Source organism: Ursus americanus, chromosome 11 (assembly GCF_024610735.1).
Source record: "Ursus americanus isolate L20-20 chromosome 11, mUrsAme1.1.p, whole genome shotgun sequence".
NCBI classification, from domain to species: domain Eukaryota; kingdom Metazoa; phylum Chordata; class Mammalia; order Carnivora; family Ursidae; genus Ursus; species Ursus americanus.
In genome coordinates, this window is record NC_142137.1 from 34,783,889 (window position 1) to 34,801,089 (window position 17,201).

The window sequence follows — 17,201 nt, forward strand, 5'->3', positions numbered from 1 at the left end:
TCCCTATTACTTATAAAGGGCAGAATGAAGATTATTTGGACAGGGAGACAGATACTAGCAGGCTGTCTCTGGAAAATTAATGGAGCACTGCAAGGTGCAAGAGGACAAAACCCCGGCACGTGCAAATGTGGGATGGAAAAAGGAGGAAAGGCTTCAGAACTGCTCTTCTGTAATATGCTGGCCAGGGGTCATCCCTGCAAGTACATGATTGTTTCCTAGTCCTAATGCCCCTTCTGTACACTATTGAGAAACAGCAATAAAGAAAATTTGTCCAACAAAAACATTTTGATTCTGCCCCTCACTCAGCTTTAACAATTTCAAGATGGACTCTGGGGCCAGAATGCCTGGATTTGTAATTCAGGCTCCACTGCTTACTTGTTAATAATGTGACCTTGGGCAAGTCACTGACCGCTGTGTGTCTCCATTTTCTTATTTATAAAACAAGATTATTATTAGGATGTACTTCATCAGTTGCTTTTAGTGTCAAATTAGTTAATATGTGTTAAATGCTTAGAATGCTGCCTGGAACAGACCAAGTGCCATCCCTTGTAGACTACGATGATGGTGATGGTATTGAGGAGGGGGAGAAGCAGGAGGAAGAGCAGCTGGAGGAGGAGGACGACTTCATAGGCATTATCTTCCCTTCAATCATCTTTTCTTACCTATCTCTATTTTTGAAACCATCATTTCAGCGTCTAACCCCAAATCTGAGAGTCACTGTTGACTTCTTATTTCCCCTAGATTTCCAAAACTCAGTTGACACGTTCTGTTGATTTGACCTTCTTATGTTTATCATATTTCTTACCTCATTTCATCAAGGCCTTCACTCTGAGTTTGCTTCTAACCTGAGGAATTGCCAGTGACTTCTTGGTCTTATTGTCCTCCCATTTCCCTCTACTCTGTTAGGTCTCTACGATGCCACTGACTTGGGTAATGTCAGAACCTGTTCAAAACCTTTCAGTGGCTGCCCGCTGTCTGGCAACAAAGTCTTTAATCTAGAATTTGGGACCTTGGGAAATTGACCTGCATTTTTAGACTCATTTTTATTTAGTTTATAGATATGCACCAAAAACTCCATTCAAACTAGATTCTAACAGGTACCTGAAACATTTTCAGTTTCAGATTGTGCTACTTTTAGCTCTATGGTCCTGGGCAATGAACCAGGGTTTCAGTTTCCTCTTTTGTAAAATGCAGACAATAATAGACTCTGCAGTGTGGCTGTGAAGATTAGTGGCGTTCACACATGTAGAGAAGTTAGCACAGTGCCTACCATGAAGTGAGTTCTCTGTAAATGCCAGTCTGACGATGATGACGAGTGCTATTGTTTATGTGGTCCTTCTACAGACACTTTCCTCACCTCTGTTTCCTCTTGATGAAACACTAGCTATCCTCCAAGTCTTGTCTTTTCTCAAATCTGCCCATTTTATAAAGTGTTTTTTCATTCCATCCAACCAGATATCTTCTTTCCCTTCTCTGAACTCTCATGTGCTCCCCTTTCTTTTGGAACAAAATCCTTTTCCTGCAGCCACCCTATCTTAACAGCCACAACACAAATCCCCAAACAGACAATGAACCCCTTGAATGTAAAGACCACTGCTTTACTTACGTTTGTGTCCCTTCCAGGATCCCCCATGATCACATGCAAGATCCTCAAATGCCCCTTTAGTGGACAATTTAAGTGTAATTAATAAATTAATTAGTAAGTTTAATTGATAAGCCCAGTTTGCAGGATTACCTGTCCTAACTCCCAGAAATCCTGCATTTTGATTTGATAGCCATAGAATTGAGTGTTAACTACTTTCTAAAGCCCCTACCTCCCACCAGGGGACTACTTCATAGGAAAGCCCATCCTCAGGACAGCCATAAAATTGTGGTATCCAAAACTCTTTGGAAAAAGTTTCATATTTTATATTTCCCTGTTAAGGAATACAGATCAAAGTAATCAAGATGAGATATCAGAACTTTGCTGATACTCCTTTATGCATATTGGGGGTGGTGGAAGGATTGCATTTTAATTTTTTTTTAGTGTTTAAGCTGTAAAGCTCTCAGTCTGATCCTATTTTTTCTCTTTCCCCAAAAGGAACTTTGCTCAAGCTTACCTTTTTCTTCTCTTTATTCTTCTGCACTCCGTGTTTCACGTGGGTGTGGGGTGGTAGTGGAAACGTTTTCGCAACGTCAGGAACTTCGCTGGAGTAATCTGAAACTGGCCCTCATTCACAGAGGGCAGGAAGGGACTGAAGAAAGGCAGCCACTCTAGATTGGTAGGTGGCAGGTTTAATAAGCCAGGGAGCTTCTATACCGGGCTTGTCCTGCGCGCCGGCAACTGGACAAGTTGGAGTAGATCTCTGCACCTACCCGTCAGAATCTTACACATTTACGAGAGGCCTTCACTGGGTTGGTTACGAATACCGCCCCGGGGTCCGCAGGGAACATTCTGTCTGATTGTAACAGCCTGTCATGGGGGGGGGGGGGGTGCGGTGGAGTGCTGGAGGAGGTCATCGCGAGAACGTGGCCGCTTGTTGACTGGAGAGCTGGATCCGGGCACTCGGAGGCTGCTCTCGCCCTCCCCTCTTCTCTTGCACGTTCTGTCCGCCATTGCCATGGCGGGAGGCCTGTTCACGGAGAGAGCGTGGACCAAGCGCCGTGTTGCTGAGGCCACCTGTGCAGTATGTAAACGTGGAAGATTTTGGCTGGCAGATGAGGGGATCTACTGGAGTTGCGGCTGCGCAGGACATGCCTCGTTCGGAAGCTCCCTGGCTGATTAAACCCGCCACCCACCAATCTGGAGTAGCTCCTCTTCCTTCCGTCTCTCCCCTACCCTCTGTGTAGGTGGGTCAGTTTGAGAACCAAAAGGGAACTGTAAGGAATAAAGAGGGAGTCCTTTATTCCCTTCTCATGGGGGAGACTAAGTTACATTCCCTTATCTGCGCTCTCAGAAGTTTAAGCTGCACGTAGCTGCCGATTCCAGGCTTCAGATGAAAAGCAACAGCCTTCCTCAAGCCAGCGCATTGACTTTCTCTCAGTGGGCTGTTAAACCCGGACCCTGGGTTCCCTGGAGCACCCCTAAGCAAACCAGACCAGTTAGGCAAGGTTTTGAAAAGCCAAAAAGGTAAGCTAATGGAGGCATAATTTGTTTTCAGATTTTTTAAATGATATTCTTCTATAGATTGTGTACCTAAGAATCCATGCCCCATAAAGTGGGTAAGTGAGGACAAATCTGGCTTAGCCTAAGGAAATTATTACAGATTCATGGACTGGTGATTAGAAAGCTCTTCATGTTCCGACCAATAGATTACTTATGTACTATCTACTGCAAAAAGGCCGGGTCACAGCACCTTTACCTGGAGCTGCTCTACACTCATGATTGAAAATTGCTGACTTACACAGGTAATAGAATCTCTTTTAAAGATATCTTTCTAATGTATTTACTTTCCAGACAGCCAAATACCAGGCTGCTAACAGATGAGTTGTTTGTACTTTAAAAGTTTACTGTTCCAGTTTAGGACATTCTTGATGGCATTTTATATTCTCCTTGCTGTGCAGTCAGCTGATTCATGCTGTATTCTGAAGGTTATGAGTCTCCATGTGATGTTAAGAACTATACATCTGAACCATTAAAGAAGTGTATAAAATGCAGTGTTGCTCAGTGGAAGTATATGAACCAGAAGTATTTCATTTTATGCCATGGCTCTAGCTATATTTGTAGCCTTTGAGCACTGATAGTTCTACTTTCTTTTACTTTTGGAGTTATAGCTGTCTTCCATGTTGAAGCACATAGAGCAAGGTTGCTACCAGAAGAACTCTTTATATTTATTATATGTGTTTTTAGTTCGACTTACAAATGCCACGGGTTGCTGAGTTACTGCTATTTGTTAGATTTTGTGCTAGATGCCAAGAGGGCTACCAGGATAATTCAGGTAGAGTCCCTGCTCTTCAGGAACGTCGAAGTACACCCATAACTGAAATGCATGGTAGAATGTGTTAGAGATTATTTGAAAAGTATAAAACCCTAGAAAGATTCAAAAAAGGGAGAGAACATATTTGTTTGGGAGATCTGAAAAAACTGCATAAAAAAATCTTTTGAGATGTGCAACTGAAAGATAAACAGATGGAACTTGTTTGGGGTAAAGGAAATCCAGGAAAGGGAAAATCATGGATTAGGCCATACAATCTGGGAAAGTATTGAGTGCCTTTAAAGACCAGTGGGTAGTCATGGGGTCTTGTATAGGAGTAGAGGGGTCTGTGCCTACCTAAGATTCTTGCTCTCTTCTCCAGTATATTGTTCTTAGAGAATGACTACCCAACCAAGGGCAATATTTCCCAGATTATTTTAGAATAGAGGTAGATGTCATGGGTTATTTCCAGGCCTCACCTGCCAGTTAGATCTTGATTTTGAAGGTGACCTTGAGTGCTTCATGCAGCAGTTAGTATTAGCCTCTGTCAGCTTGGGTTCTGAATGAGTAGAGGAGAGCACTCCTTATCTGCCCTTTCCTACCCCAAGTGGGAATGCTCAAGTGTACTTAGGGGAGCAAGAAAAACAATTCTTCAATGTGTTTAGGTTTTTTTTGATTTTCTTAAGGAAGCTGGAGTTTACTTTAATCTAATATGGTAGTTAAATGGGAAAGGTTGTCCTGGCCTATGTTTTTGAGACAGCGTGAGATAGTAGAAACAGCTCTAGGCTAAAAACATGGATTTCATTTATTCATTTATTCACTTATTCATTAATTCATTTCATATTTACTGAGACTTTTATAGCCTGTCAAATCTTGAACTAAATGCTCGGGATGCTGTGATTAATAATGCATAGTTCATGGCCTTATGAAGCTTACAGTGGAGTGCAAGAGAATTAAAAAAAAAAAAAAAACCCACTGAGCTGTAATGATCCACTAGAAGGCCTTAGACCAGCAGTATCAGCATCACTCATGGCTTGTTAGAAATGCGGAATCTCAGGCCCTACCCCAAATCGATGGAATCATAATCTGCATTTCAAGAAGATTCTCAGGTGATTTGCATGCATTTTAAAATTTGAGAAGCACTGGTAAAATGGGTGCTTGATAGACATGCACGGGGCAGTGGGAACCCAAAGGAAGCACAATCAGTCCAATCTTTTATTGAGACGTTTTAGAAACTTCCTAGACCAAGTGATAGCCAAACTGACTTTTGAGCAGCATGTTTTAGTCATAACAATTGTGTGAATTTGGGTAAGTTATGTACTGTCATCTTTGGCTTCCTTCTCTGCAAAAATATGGATAATATTTCAAGGTTGTTTTGAGGCTCAAAACTTTCCAAGGTTGCTTTGAGGCTCAAATGAACAATATGTAAAAGTGCTCTGAGTACACGAAAGCTGTACAAAAAAATGGAAAACTTACTTTTTCGGCTATACTTGGAATATAGGGAAACCTTGTGTTCTTTGGTATAGTAATGTACTGTAGACAGTATTTAGTAAGAAAAAATTATCCTGCATGGATATGTTTTGAGTATATGCAGAACTGAAAGATAATTTTTTCCTCCTACTTATTGTGGAAGAGTATATAAGATCTGAAAAATAGATCAAGTATGTTGGTCAAATAGGATGTCTCCTGGGGTTGAAAAGTACATTCCCTTGGCGCTTGTGGGATCTGGACTTTAACCATTTATGCCTTTGCATAGAGTTTACCCAAAACATAGAGATAGTGGGGAGGGATTTTCTTTTGACTAGGACAAACATTAATTCCTTGGCACAAACAGAAAAATTGAACTAAGTGAGTTTATTCAGAATTAATAGGACTGCAGAAGGTTAATGAAAAATAAAGAAACTATAATTAATTAGTGGTGTTAGTGATCTAATAATACAGTCTTCACACGGAATTTCCTCACTATCAACAAGTATTTTTAGTGTTTACCAGGTTTCAGGCGAGGCTCTAGTCGTGTATGGTCCAGTCACACAAAATGACCTGTTCATTTATCCTTCTATCATTTTACACATATTTTTTTCTTTGCCTGGGATATTCTTCCTTTTCTGGGCTACCTGGGCCATTTGATGATTTTCCTGAAAACTCTATTTAGGCATCATACCTGATAGTATGAAGCTTTTATTGACCAGCGTAAGCCAGTTGAGACTCACCTTCCTCTACAGTCCCATGAAAAGTATACTGAGTCACACTGTGATCATTACTCCATATGTCTTACTCACTTCCTGTCCCTAGCATCTGGCACAGTGTCGCACTTAGTGGGTCCTAAATAAATGTCAAATGAATGTGAGAAAGGCTAGCAATTTTAAGAATGAATACATAAACAAAAGTTATATGAATACTGATAGAAGCTTGGTTACTTGTTGATGTCACTTAGAAAGGGAATTCCGTCAAATAATAGTCTAAGAACATGTAAAAAGAGGTGGTTATTCACAGATTTTAGATATTTTATCTAAAACATGCTTAGATATTAATATATATGTAACATTGCAAAGACTTTAACCTAGAAATTCTACTTTTAGAAGTTTATCCTAAGGAGATTAAGAATGTACACAAAGGGGGTGCCTGAGTGGTGCAGTCATTTGAGCAGTGGACTCTTGATTTTGGTTCAGGTCATAATCCTAGGGTTGTGAGATTGAGCACCGTGTGGGGCTCCGAACTCAGTGGGGAGTCTGCTTGAGATTCTTTCCCTTTTCTCTTCCCCTGCTCTTTCTCTCTCTAAAATAAATAAATCTTTAAAAGAATGTGCACAAAGATCTAGCTACAAAGATGCTCTTTTCATTCACCTTATATTAACAAAAAACTGTAGATGAGCTAAATGACCAACAACTATGAATTAGTTAAATAAGTTATGGTACAAAATTAAAAGTGAAAGTATAAAATACATTTATTAATTTAGAAAGATATTCATATTATTTCAGATGTAAAAAACAGGTTATGAAATAGTATATTTACTAACTTGGCATTTTATTAAAAGGAAAAAATTTGCATGCTTAGACAGGGAAGTTTGGGAAGAAATATTCATTAAAATGTTAATAGACATTTTCTCTGGTAAAATTATGGGTCATTTTGATTTTTGTTCTCTTTGCCTATAATTATTCAATATTCACACACTGACATGTATTAATTGGATAATCAGTGTTTAAATTATAAAAGGAATCATAAACATTTTTGGAATAAATCATCCCCCTGAAGGCTTCTTGAGAACCTCACATCTTTTAATGTTCCCTACATTCTATTCTTAAACGAGTTTTTCTCATCCTTCAGTGGGTTGCCCAGATTATTATAGGCTGGGGAAGGGCGAGGATAGAATTAAGAACCAGGAAGAAGAGTAGTCTAAGTCACTCTTTCCATGTTGCCCAAGTTGATCTCCTGAGTTTGAACCACCAGAAGTCAGTTTTTGGGCTGGTTGGGTTGTCCACTTAGGTCACTGATGGCAGGACTTGGAGTGGAGAGTGAGATGTGAACCAGGTACTAAAGATTTTGACAAGTGAGGGGGTGTGCAGTGCAGTTCTTAGATCTAATCAGGAGGAAAGGAAGAGGACTGAACAGTAGAAACTCATGTTCTTCAGAAGAACATGGCTTTTTTTCCTATTTTCCAGGAAAGTGAGGGAGTGTGGTTTGGAAGTAGCAATGAATAATAAGACAGACGCCACACACGTCTGCAGATCCTGAGGTACATGAGGTGTGAGAGAATTAACTGGTACCCTTTCAGGGTCCCAGGGGATATAGAATCCCCGGAAAGTCAGGTTTCATTTAAGGCAGGAATGCTGTTGGTATCAGACCCAATAATCTTACACTTCAAGCTCAAGGGCCGTGGGTGTCCCAGAGGTTGCTGAAGAAGGATAAGACATGGTTCCTGGCACTAGGAAGCCACACTTGGCATACACAAAAACACCTGGAAAACATTCTGATACTGAGCTATAGCAATTGGCTGTTAGCCTTGGTCTTTAAAACCAGCCCAGCTGGATCTAAGGTTTTGAACTCAGTCATCCTTGAACACTATCTCTGCCTCTAAGCCCTTCTCTCTTGGCTGGTATCTGACCCAGCAAGCTCAAGTTCCATGTCATGAGGAAGGAGTTACACTGTGACTCTCAATGCAGCAGGGATTCAGGGAAGGCAGATCAGAGTGGCAGGCAAGATACAGAATGGGGATGATGCGTGAGACTGACTTAGCCAGTTCTTAAAAAATGAATAAGGTTTAATTTCTAGACACTGGAAACAACATGAGCAAAGATGCAACAGTGGGAATGAGCATGATATGAATATTGTAATATTTTTGCATGATAAAGTTGTTTCTATTTTTCTTAGCCCATATTTTAAAATTAAGTTTATTGAGGAATAATTTACATTCAATAAAATTCACCCTTTATAGTGTATAGTTTAGAGTTTTGTCAGTGTAAACAGTCATGTACCCAATATCACAATCAAGATACAGAACAGCATTGTCCAATAGAAACAAAATATAAACTATATATGTAACTTTACATTCTTAGTAGCCACATTAAAAGAGTAAGAAGAAATAGGTGAAATTTATTTTAATAATATATTTTGTTTAACTATATATAAAAATATATCACATTTCAATATGTAATCAATATAGAAATTATTGACATAATTTACATTATTTTTTCATACAAGGTGTTTGAAATCTGATGTGTCTTTTATACCTACAGCACATCTCAATTCAGACGAGTCACACTTCAAATGCTGATAGCCTCGTGTCTAGTGGCTACTGTATTCAACAGCGTAAACATAGATTATTCCCCTCATACCAAAAAGTTCCCTTGTGCCCCTTTGTACTCAATCTGTTTTCCCCCAGTTCTGGTCCCTGACAACTATGAATCTGTTTCCTGTCCCTACAGGATTAGTTAGGGTTCTCCAGAGAAGCAGAACCAAAGGGATATATCTACACCTGCCTATCTCTTTCTATCTCTGTCTATCTAGAGAAGTTTATTTTAAGGAATTGGCTCACAGGATTGTGGGGTTGACAGGTCTAAAGCCTACAGGGCAAACCTAAGACTGGAGACCTAGAGTTGATGTTGCAGCTCAGATCCGAAGGCAGTGCGAAGGCAGAATTCCTTAACTTTCCTGGGGACCTCAGGAGAGGTCTTCTTTTAGGGCCTTCAACTGATTGGATGAGGCCCACCCACAATTGGAGGGTAATCTGCTTTAATCAAAGTCTACTCATTTAAATGTTAATCACATCCAAAAAAATACCTCACACCACAAGGTTCAGCAATTCCACCTCTGAGTTTATATCCAAAATAACTGAAAGCAGGATCTCGAGGAGATATTTGTATACTTAATAGCATCATTTAGTAGCATCACTATTTACAGTATCCAAAAAGGTGGAAGCAACACTAGTGTCCATCAACAGATGAAAGGATAAACAAAATATGGTATTTACATACAATGGAATATTATTCAGCCTTAAAAAGGAAATTCTGACAGATGCTACAACATGGATAAACCTTGAAGATATGCTAAATGAAAAAGGCCAGTCACAAAAAGACAATACTATATGAGTTAACTCATACGAAGTACCTGGAAGAGTCAGATTCGTAAAGACAGAAAGTAGAAGTATGGTTGTCAGGGGCTGGGGATAGATTGGAAAGGGGAGTTGTTATTTACTGGGTATAGAGTTTCACATTTTCAAGATGAAAAGAGTTCTGGAGATTGGTTGCACAACAATGTGAATGTACTTGGCACTACTGAACTGTACACTTAAAAATGTTTAAAATGGTAAACTTCATGTTACATGTGTTTTACTACAGTAAAAGAAATATACCTTCACAGCAGTATCTAGAGTGATGTTGGTACTAAAAACTGGGTGCTGTGGCCTAGCCAAGCTGACGTGTAAAATTAACTATCACACTATAGTTTTTCCTTTTCTAGAATACCAGATAAATTGAATCATACAATATATAGTCTTCTATGGGTGCTTCTTTTACTTTGCATACTGCTTTTGAGATTTATCCATATTGTTGGATATGTGAGGAGTTTCTTCCTTTTTACTACTGAGTAGTATTTGGTTGAATGGATATACTGTAATGTTCTTAACCATGTACCAGTTGATGGACATTTGGGTTGTTTTCAGATTTTTGCTATTATTATTAAGGCTGCTATCAACATTCAGTTATAGGACTTTGTTTCTGGTTCCTTTTGAGCAAATATTTAAATCAATGCATCATATAGAATGCTTGTAGCTGCAAATTACAGAAAGTTGCCTCAAATCAACTTAAAATACAGAAATTTATTATATCATTTGTAAAAGTCTACAAGAAGAGTGGCTCTTAGGGTGGTTAATTCAGCTGATCAACAACATCATTGAAGACACAGGCTCTTCCTCTCTTTCCTGTTCTACTGTGTTGGTTTTGTCTTTGAGCTGCCCTTACTCTTGGTCACAGGATAGCTGTGACAGCATCAGACGTTATACCCAGATAGAAAATGTCCAGAGATAAAAGATGGAGCTGTCTTTTCCTCATATTTTTTTCTGAAGGTCAAGGAATCTTACCCAGAAGTCCCCCAGTGGACTGTCTCACATTTCATTGGTTTGGGTTGCATCAAATGTCCAGCATTGCATCAGATGATTAAAGCCACTAGTGGCAAAGACAGTGGGACCCCTTTAGTTGGCTTAGAGCATTCAGAACCCAGTCCTTTGGGATGAGGCTTGTATAATTTCCCCCAAAGCACATAGCTGTGCAGAGGAGCATAGACACTTGAACAAAGTCAGAATCTGCCAGCAGGAAGAGTAACTCAATGTTGGATAGACAGGGTCCACATCATTAAGTCTGTTCCATGCTACTTAGACACTGGTTCTACTGTTCCTAACTAATGCACACTTCCTGAAATTCTGTCCCATCTATTCAATTTTTACTGAAAGGTTAACAACAACAAAAAGAAGCTCCAACCCCATCCTTTAGAATAGTTAACTGAAAATTGTACTTGTTCCTCCTTCAAGACCCCATTTTCAATGATTTCAGTCATTTCTTCAACAATGATCTGCTGAACTCTTATTCCATGGAAGGCTTTGCAAGGCAAATAAGGAAGCATAGAGTTAAGATTCCTACCCTTATCACTTTACAATATATTTTAGAAGACAAATTAAAACTGATAAGTTAAATAACTGCAGAAGATATAAACAGTGGCTCTACATAACTGTGCAAAGCTGGCACGGGCAGGACGATGATTAATGGTTAAATGACAGTAAGTACCATGGCAGTTCAGAGGAGGACAGGATACCTGCAGGCTGGAACGGGCTGAGAAAGCTTGCCAGCAGAGGAGGGATTATAGATGGGTCTTGACAGATAGGATTTACAGAGCCAGACAGGAGCGAGGGCGGGGCCTCCAGCTGGAGCATCAGGAACTATTTGGACAGAGTAGTTTAACAGTATGGTATTTGCTTATATCCAGGATGTAGAGCAGACTCTGCAAATAGATTATTTTCATTTGTTCAGTAGATAAATCTTTTTTGTGTGCTTATTATGTTCCCAGCTCTATTCTCAGCAGAAAGGATATTGCAGGAAACCAAACAGATGCTAATTCCTGTCCTCAGAGAGGCTGTATTCAAGTAAAGGAATATAGACAACCATATAATAAGAAAAATAGATCTTACATCAAATGTAGTAGAGAAAAATCAGGGAAAAGGAGGGGCAGGATGATAGGCGAGGATATTATGATTTCAGGGATATGTCTAGACCTGGAGGTCTGAACTGGCCTCTTTGACATATGTGCCCAGGGATACAGGGCAAGGTGAGATTGCCCTCAGAGGTTTCTGGGCAGATGGTGGTGGCAAGGCTGTGAGTGTGGCAGGGGAGGAAGGGTGGAGGTCTTGTCAAGATCATGCAGGGACGAGGTCTCCTTCTTTATTCCTGCCAATGGTGAGGGGGAGGCTGGGGAAGGCTCAGAATTACCCAGAGCTCATGGGACTCCTGGACTCTTCTTTACTTCTGCCATTGGAGAAGGGCAGTTGGGAGGGATAGCCTTATTCTTTACCAATAGTAGGAGTTAAAGTTGGGAAAATAGGCTGAAGCCAGGTTGTGGAGGGCCTTGAAAACCAGGGTAAGGATCAGGTGTAGTCTTGGTGAGCTAGGGGATGGCTGAATTCTTGTTTGCTTGAATACCTGTTTGTCAGCATGATGAAAGCAAAGTATAGAATGGGCCCTCTCAAGTGCCCCTTAAGTCAAGTCTCTCCTAAAGTTTTTGAAGTTCCTGGTATGTTACAAAAGAGAAGAAAATACAAAATAGGTTGGCAAAAATTGTGGTCTATTTAAATTGTTTAAATTTAATAAATGAGTGTTTTATCAGACAATAACACCATGCTATGTAACTGTGCTTCCTGTAAGATATTACAAGATTTATTAAAGAATAGTTCAAAATGCCCTAGTAGGTTTGGTCACGGGACTGTTATTTAAAGTTCTGTGACAAGTACCTTCTTTCAATCCTGTCCGTTTATCTCTGCATCTGTGTGTGCAACCTCATTTGGGTTTAATAACCCTCTCCTTTGGGCTGAACTTCAACTTCAGCTGATTTTCCATTTGCTCCCTTTCGGGCCTTTTATCATTCTCTGTCCTCTGCTGTCAGTGTCCTTTTGACTTTTATTTGCTTAATGACTTTTGACCAACCCTGTTACTGATGTGACCCTCATGTTTTGTCTGTATCCTGGTTTCCTGATTTTGGCTCCTTGCCTGGATCCCTCCACCTGCTGCCATTCACAGTCTGGCATGACAGATGGCCATAGGCTAATGGCAAGGGCACTCCATCAGAGCCTTGGCACGGCAGTCATTAAGATGTGAGACAGGCAGCAGAGGAGAAAATATGAATAGGTAGCTTGATGCTTTTCATGGTTTCTATATAGTGCCAAGTTTTGGCTGGACTGCTTGTTGTCCACCTACATGAATCACTAAATGAGACCTTGGGTAAATGGAATCTCCCTTTAGGTCATATTGCAAATTAGTTTAATTCAGTGCATGCTTGTAGGTCAGTCCTGCCCAAAGCTGTGCTGGATACTGAGGGGAATACAAAGGTGACATAACACTGTTACTGCCCTTAAGGAGCTTACAGTCCAGGAAGGGAGATGCCCATGTAACTAGCAAAGGATAATATAAACTAAGATGGGGAAGTCCTGTGGCAGACATCCAAACCAAGCTGCCCGAATTACATAGACAAAGCTATTAGCTTGACAAGGTGAAGGATTCACTGATGGATTTGGGTTGTAGTTCTAGTTGTGATCTATGTGCCTCTGGGTCTTGAGAACCATACATACAACATCAGTTTCTGCTAATTCTTTTGATCACTGTATCAGATTTATTATTTCAGGAGTAAAAGGAGTGTTTAAATACAATCAGCACAATAAGGAATTTATTCTATAGATAGGATTCAAAAGTGGGTCATATTTATAGAAGAGGAAGTGACAATGAAAAAAGGGTGAAGAAGAAATGGCTCATTATGGTAAAACCATGGCATATAATCCATTTTAATGTTTAAGATCAAACAGTATGTAAAATATTTTGGTCATAGGTCCAGTGTGTCAACTTCAGTAGTCACTTAACCATTTTCAGGCGCAACTTACTCACCAAAAACAAAAATGTGTGTCCTCTACTAATTATATGTGGTCACAATTGATTAGGAAAAACTCTTTAAGAGGAGCCTGGGTAGCTCTATTCATTGAGCGTTGGATTCTTGATTTTGGCTCAGGTCATGATCTCAGTGTCGTGATATGGAGCCCCTGATCGGGCTCTGCACTGGGCGTGGAGCCTCCTTAGGATTCTCTGTCTGCCTCTCTCTTTACCCCTCCCCCTGCTTGCTCTCCAGGAAAAACTCTTAAAATGCTTGCAAGTTACAGTAAAAGATTTTTCTCCTTGGAGAAACACATCATTTCAATTCCTTTAAATGCTCTGATATTCCTAACATTTATTTAAAAATGACTGTATTAATATAAAGAACTACTTTATCTTTTTGAAAAAAACAAACAAGAAATAATGACAATTTTAATCCCACAAGAAAATATACAGAAAGTGGTTTTTTGTTTTTTGTAAAATATAGGTTTTAAACACTAACTGGCTTCTATTTTTCCTACCAATATTTTCTCAGAGAAATGTCGTATGTGCATGAATTTTTGCAGATAGGCTTGTGCGTGTATATAGAAAAAACATCCTGCTTATCATCCTGCTTTGCATTCTGATCCTCCATATATACAAATGAAGGTGTGCAGGCAATAGAACTTTACTTTTCTAAAACTATAGTTTCTATTCCAAACTTCTATTTTTTTGAGATGGTGTGGATTTAATTTTATCAATCTGAAGGTTCTTCTCATATCCCCCAGAGTCATGACTAAGGTTCACCACTCTGTCAAAATATTGGAAAGTTTGTCTATCTGTCCATCCGTATAGATAGCAGAAAAGATATCCTTTATTCCTATCCCTTAATTACCCTAAGGAAAAAACCCAACTTACAGCTTAAATGATCCCAATGCGTTAAACAATTTATTGTTTTACTGTAGTTCATTCTTTTATGTATCTCATTAAGTATTCATCCAAATGGTCTGTACATATGTGATATCTTCATGAAACAAAATGGAACTGTGGTAAATACAATCTGAGTTTCCGTTTATTTTTAGATATACCTGATGGAGACATTTAAAATCCTTTTTGGAAGTAGGTATGGATATAAATAAATAAAAAGTGCTGTATGATTGATGAATTTGTAAACTTAATTATTTATAATCTTATTTTCTCCAGAATGGATTTCGGGAAGCTAACAGAAATGAATGCAGTAATATATCATGATAAAATAAATAGATAAGAATAAATCATATGATAAGTTTATGGAAAATTGCTAGAACTGGATTGCAAATTTAATTCTGAGTTTTTGAGAGGCCAGAGCAAAGAGGAGATCACAGTTTATGGAAGGATTCATGAATTAGCACAATACCGTTCAAGAGTCGCCCTAATACTGGGGCCTTGGAGAAGAGTCTCTGGTAGGTCTTCATGCATGGGACCTTATGATGTCATGGGCAATGTCCTCAATGCCATCCTTAAAACCAGTCTAATACTGTCAGGGGCAGTTCATGAATGTCACTGCATAAGGCACCAAAGCAGTGTTGCTTAAGTCCTGACTTCTCTGCTGGTGTGACTTCAAGGGAACAGTATTTGAAATATCCAGAGGGATAGAAGTGAAGTTGGCCTTTAGCTCAACTGAACACTTTCATCTGTGATTGAATGAAGGCAGGGGTTATACATCCAATAAAAACACACTTGGCATAGTTTTGGTGTTTAGATGTTCCTCTCCCTCATTAGTCGAAACCGAATTGTTGACACACTTAGTTTCAAGTGAAAAACATTCACTCTGTGACCTTAGAGTTCAGAGCAGAGCAGTTTTGGGGCCCAGAGCGAGCAGAATGAAGAGCAGACTCGTCACCTGTGTGATTTGTGATGTGGCTTTCAGACAGTGCTATTATCAGAGGGTGCCATCTGGTTGCTGCCTATTTTTGTTAGTTATTTTTGCAGCTAGGTGCGGAGCGCGCTTGTTTCTCAGCTACTGAAAGGGGGTGTATACAGTAAACATGTAAATGTCAAATATTTTAAAAGGAACAAATTTAAAAATATTTATTATTATTATTTGCTTCCTATACATTTTGGTGGTCCAAGACAAAGGCCTACGTGCTCTAGTACGCTGTGGTCACATTCCAAAGTAAGCTCATTAGGGCTTTAGGAACATCTCCTGCTTCAGATGCAATCTCTTGTATGCAGACACACTGGTACCTCAGGAATTTGAGAAACAAAGTCTTTGCTGGTATCATGATCCTGATGAATTGCAAACATTTATTTACTTGTCTGACTGCATTATTTTGCAAACTCCCTGTGAACAGGAACTATTTGACTTAGATATATTTGTAAAAATTTTTACTTTAAAATATTTTAGAGGTTTTTGTAAATACAAGAATATTCAGAGAATAATTCTTTACCATATATCCACCAATCAGCATTAACAAAGGGTCATATTTTCTTATAGTCTTTTGTTGGCAAGGCAGAGCATTGAGGTATAATTTGTATACAATAAGGTGCATAGATCTTCAGTGTGTACTGTGGAAGATTTTGACAATTGTACGTACACATTTAACAACCACCCAAAGCAAGATATATGACAGTCTCAGGAGTCCAAAAAGTTCCCTAAAGCCACTCCTCCCTTCATTGCCTGTTGCAACAGGGCAATCTTTCTGATTTTCTGATTTTTGTCAGCTCAGATTAATTTGCCTGTTTTTGGACATCATATAAATTAAATCACACAGTATACAGTCCTTTGTGTCTGGCTTATTTCAGTCAGCATAATGTTTTCTAAATTCGCTTGTGTTGGTACATATTACATTAATTTGTTCCCTTTCATTGATGAATAATATTTCATCGTATTTGTTCATTCTCGCTATTGATGTATGATATTCGCGTCATTTCCAGTTAAGGCTACCATGAGGATTCTTGTAAAAATCTTCTCGTGAACATGTGTTTTCTCTTATTTTCTTTCTCTCTCTCTCTCTCTCTCTCTCTCTCTTTCTTTCTTTTTTTTTTGGAGTGGGTAATGATTTAGGAGTGGGAATGCTGAGTCAGAGGGTAGGTGTATGTTTAACTTGACAAGAAAATGCCAAATTGCTTTCCAAAGTGGCTGTAGCATTTTACACTCCCACCAGCAATGTGCAGGAGTTCTGCCTGATTCACATCCTCCTCAACAGTAGGTGTTGTCAGTCTTTTCAATTTTAGTCATTCTAGTGGTTTTATTTTGCATTTTCATGATGATAAAAATGTTGAATACGTTTTTAATGTGCTTATTGGACATTTGTATATCTTTTCTCTTGAAGCGTCTGTTCAAGTTTTCTGCACCTTTCTGTTTTTTCCTTTTGTTTGTTTGGTTGTCTTTTTATTCCTTTGTTGTAGGAGTTCTTTGTATTCTGGATACAGAATGTCAGATATGTATTGCAAATATGCTTTCCCCGTCTGTGGCTTCCCTTTTCATTTTTTGTCTTTCCTAATTTGTAAAGATATTCTCCAATGTTTTCTTTTAAGTTTTAGCTTTTCTTGTAGGTCTAAAATTCATCTTGAATTAATTTTTGTGTGTGGTTTCCGAGAGGATGGGGCTCTTTTTTTTCTATCTTTTAGGATATCTAGTTACTACAGATCCATTTATTGAGAAGTTTTTCTTTCCCCATTAAGGTGCTTTGGTGCCTTTGTTGGAAACCAATGGCCTGTGTAAGTGTAG

At 39.1% G+C, this 17,201-nt stretch overlaps 1 protein-coding gene across 3 annotated transcripts in view; it reads left to right on the forward strand.

Annotated features, from left to right (window-relative positions):
• The window catches only part of LOC148109263 (uncharacterized), a 556,689-nt gene that overhangs the window by 78,354 nt on the left and 461,134 nt on the right, over window positions 1-17,201 (forward strand). For 2 of the 3 annotated variants that reach the window (XR_015726095.1, XM_087865432.1), the window contains exon 1: window positions 2,242-16,676. The exons of the other annotated variant lie outside the window; for it this stretch is intronic. Coding sequence is in view for 1 of the 2 variants with exons in the window: in XM_087865432.1 (XP_087721558.1) it covers window positions 16,567-16,676 (110 nt within the window). In the remaining variant the exon portion in view is untranslated. Of the gene's footprint in view, window positions 1-2,241; window positions 16,677-17,201 lie in introns of those variants that run through there. 3 annotated transcript variants of the gene reach the window in all.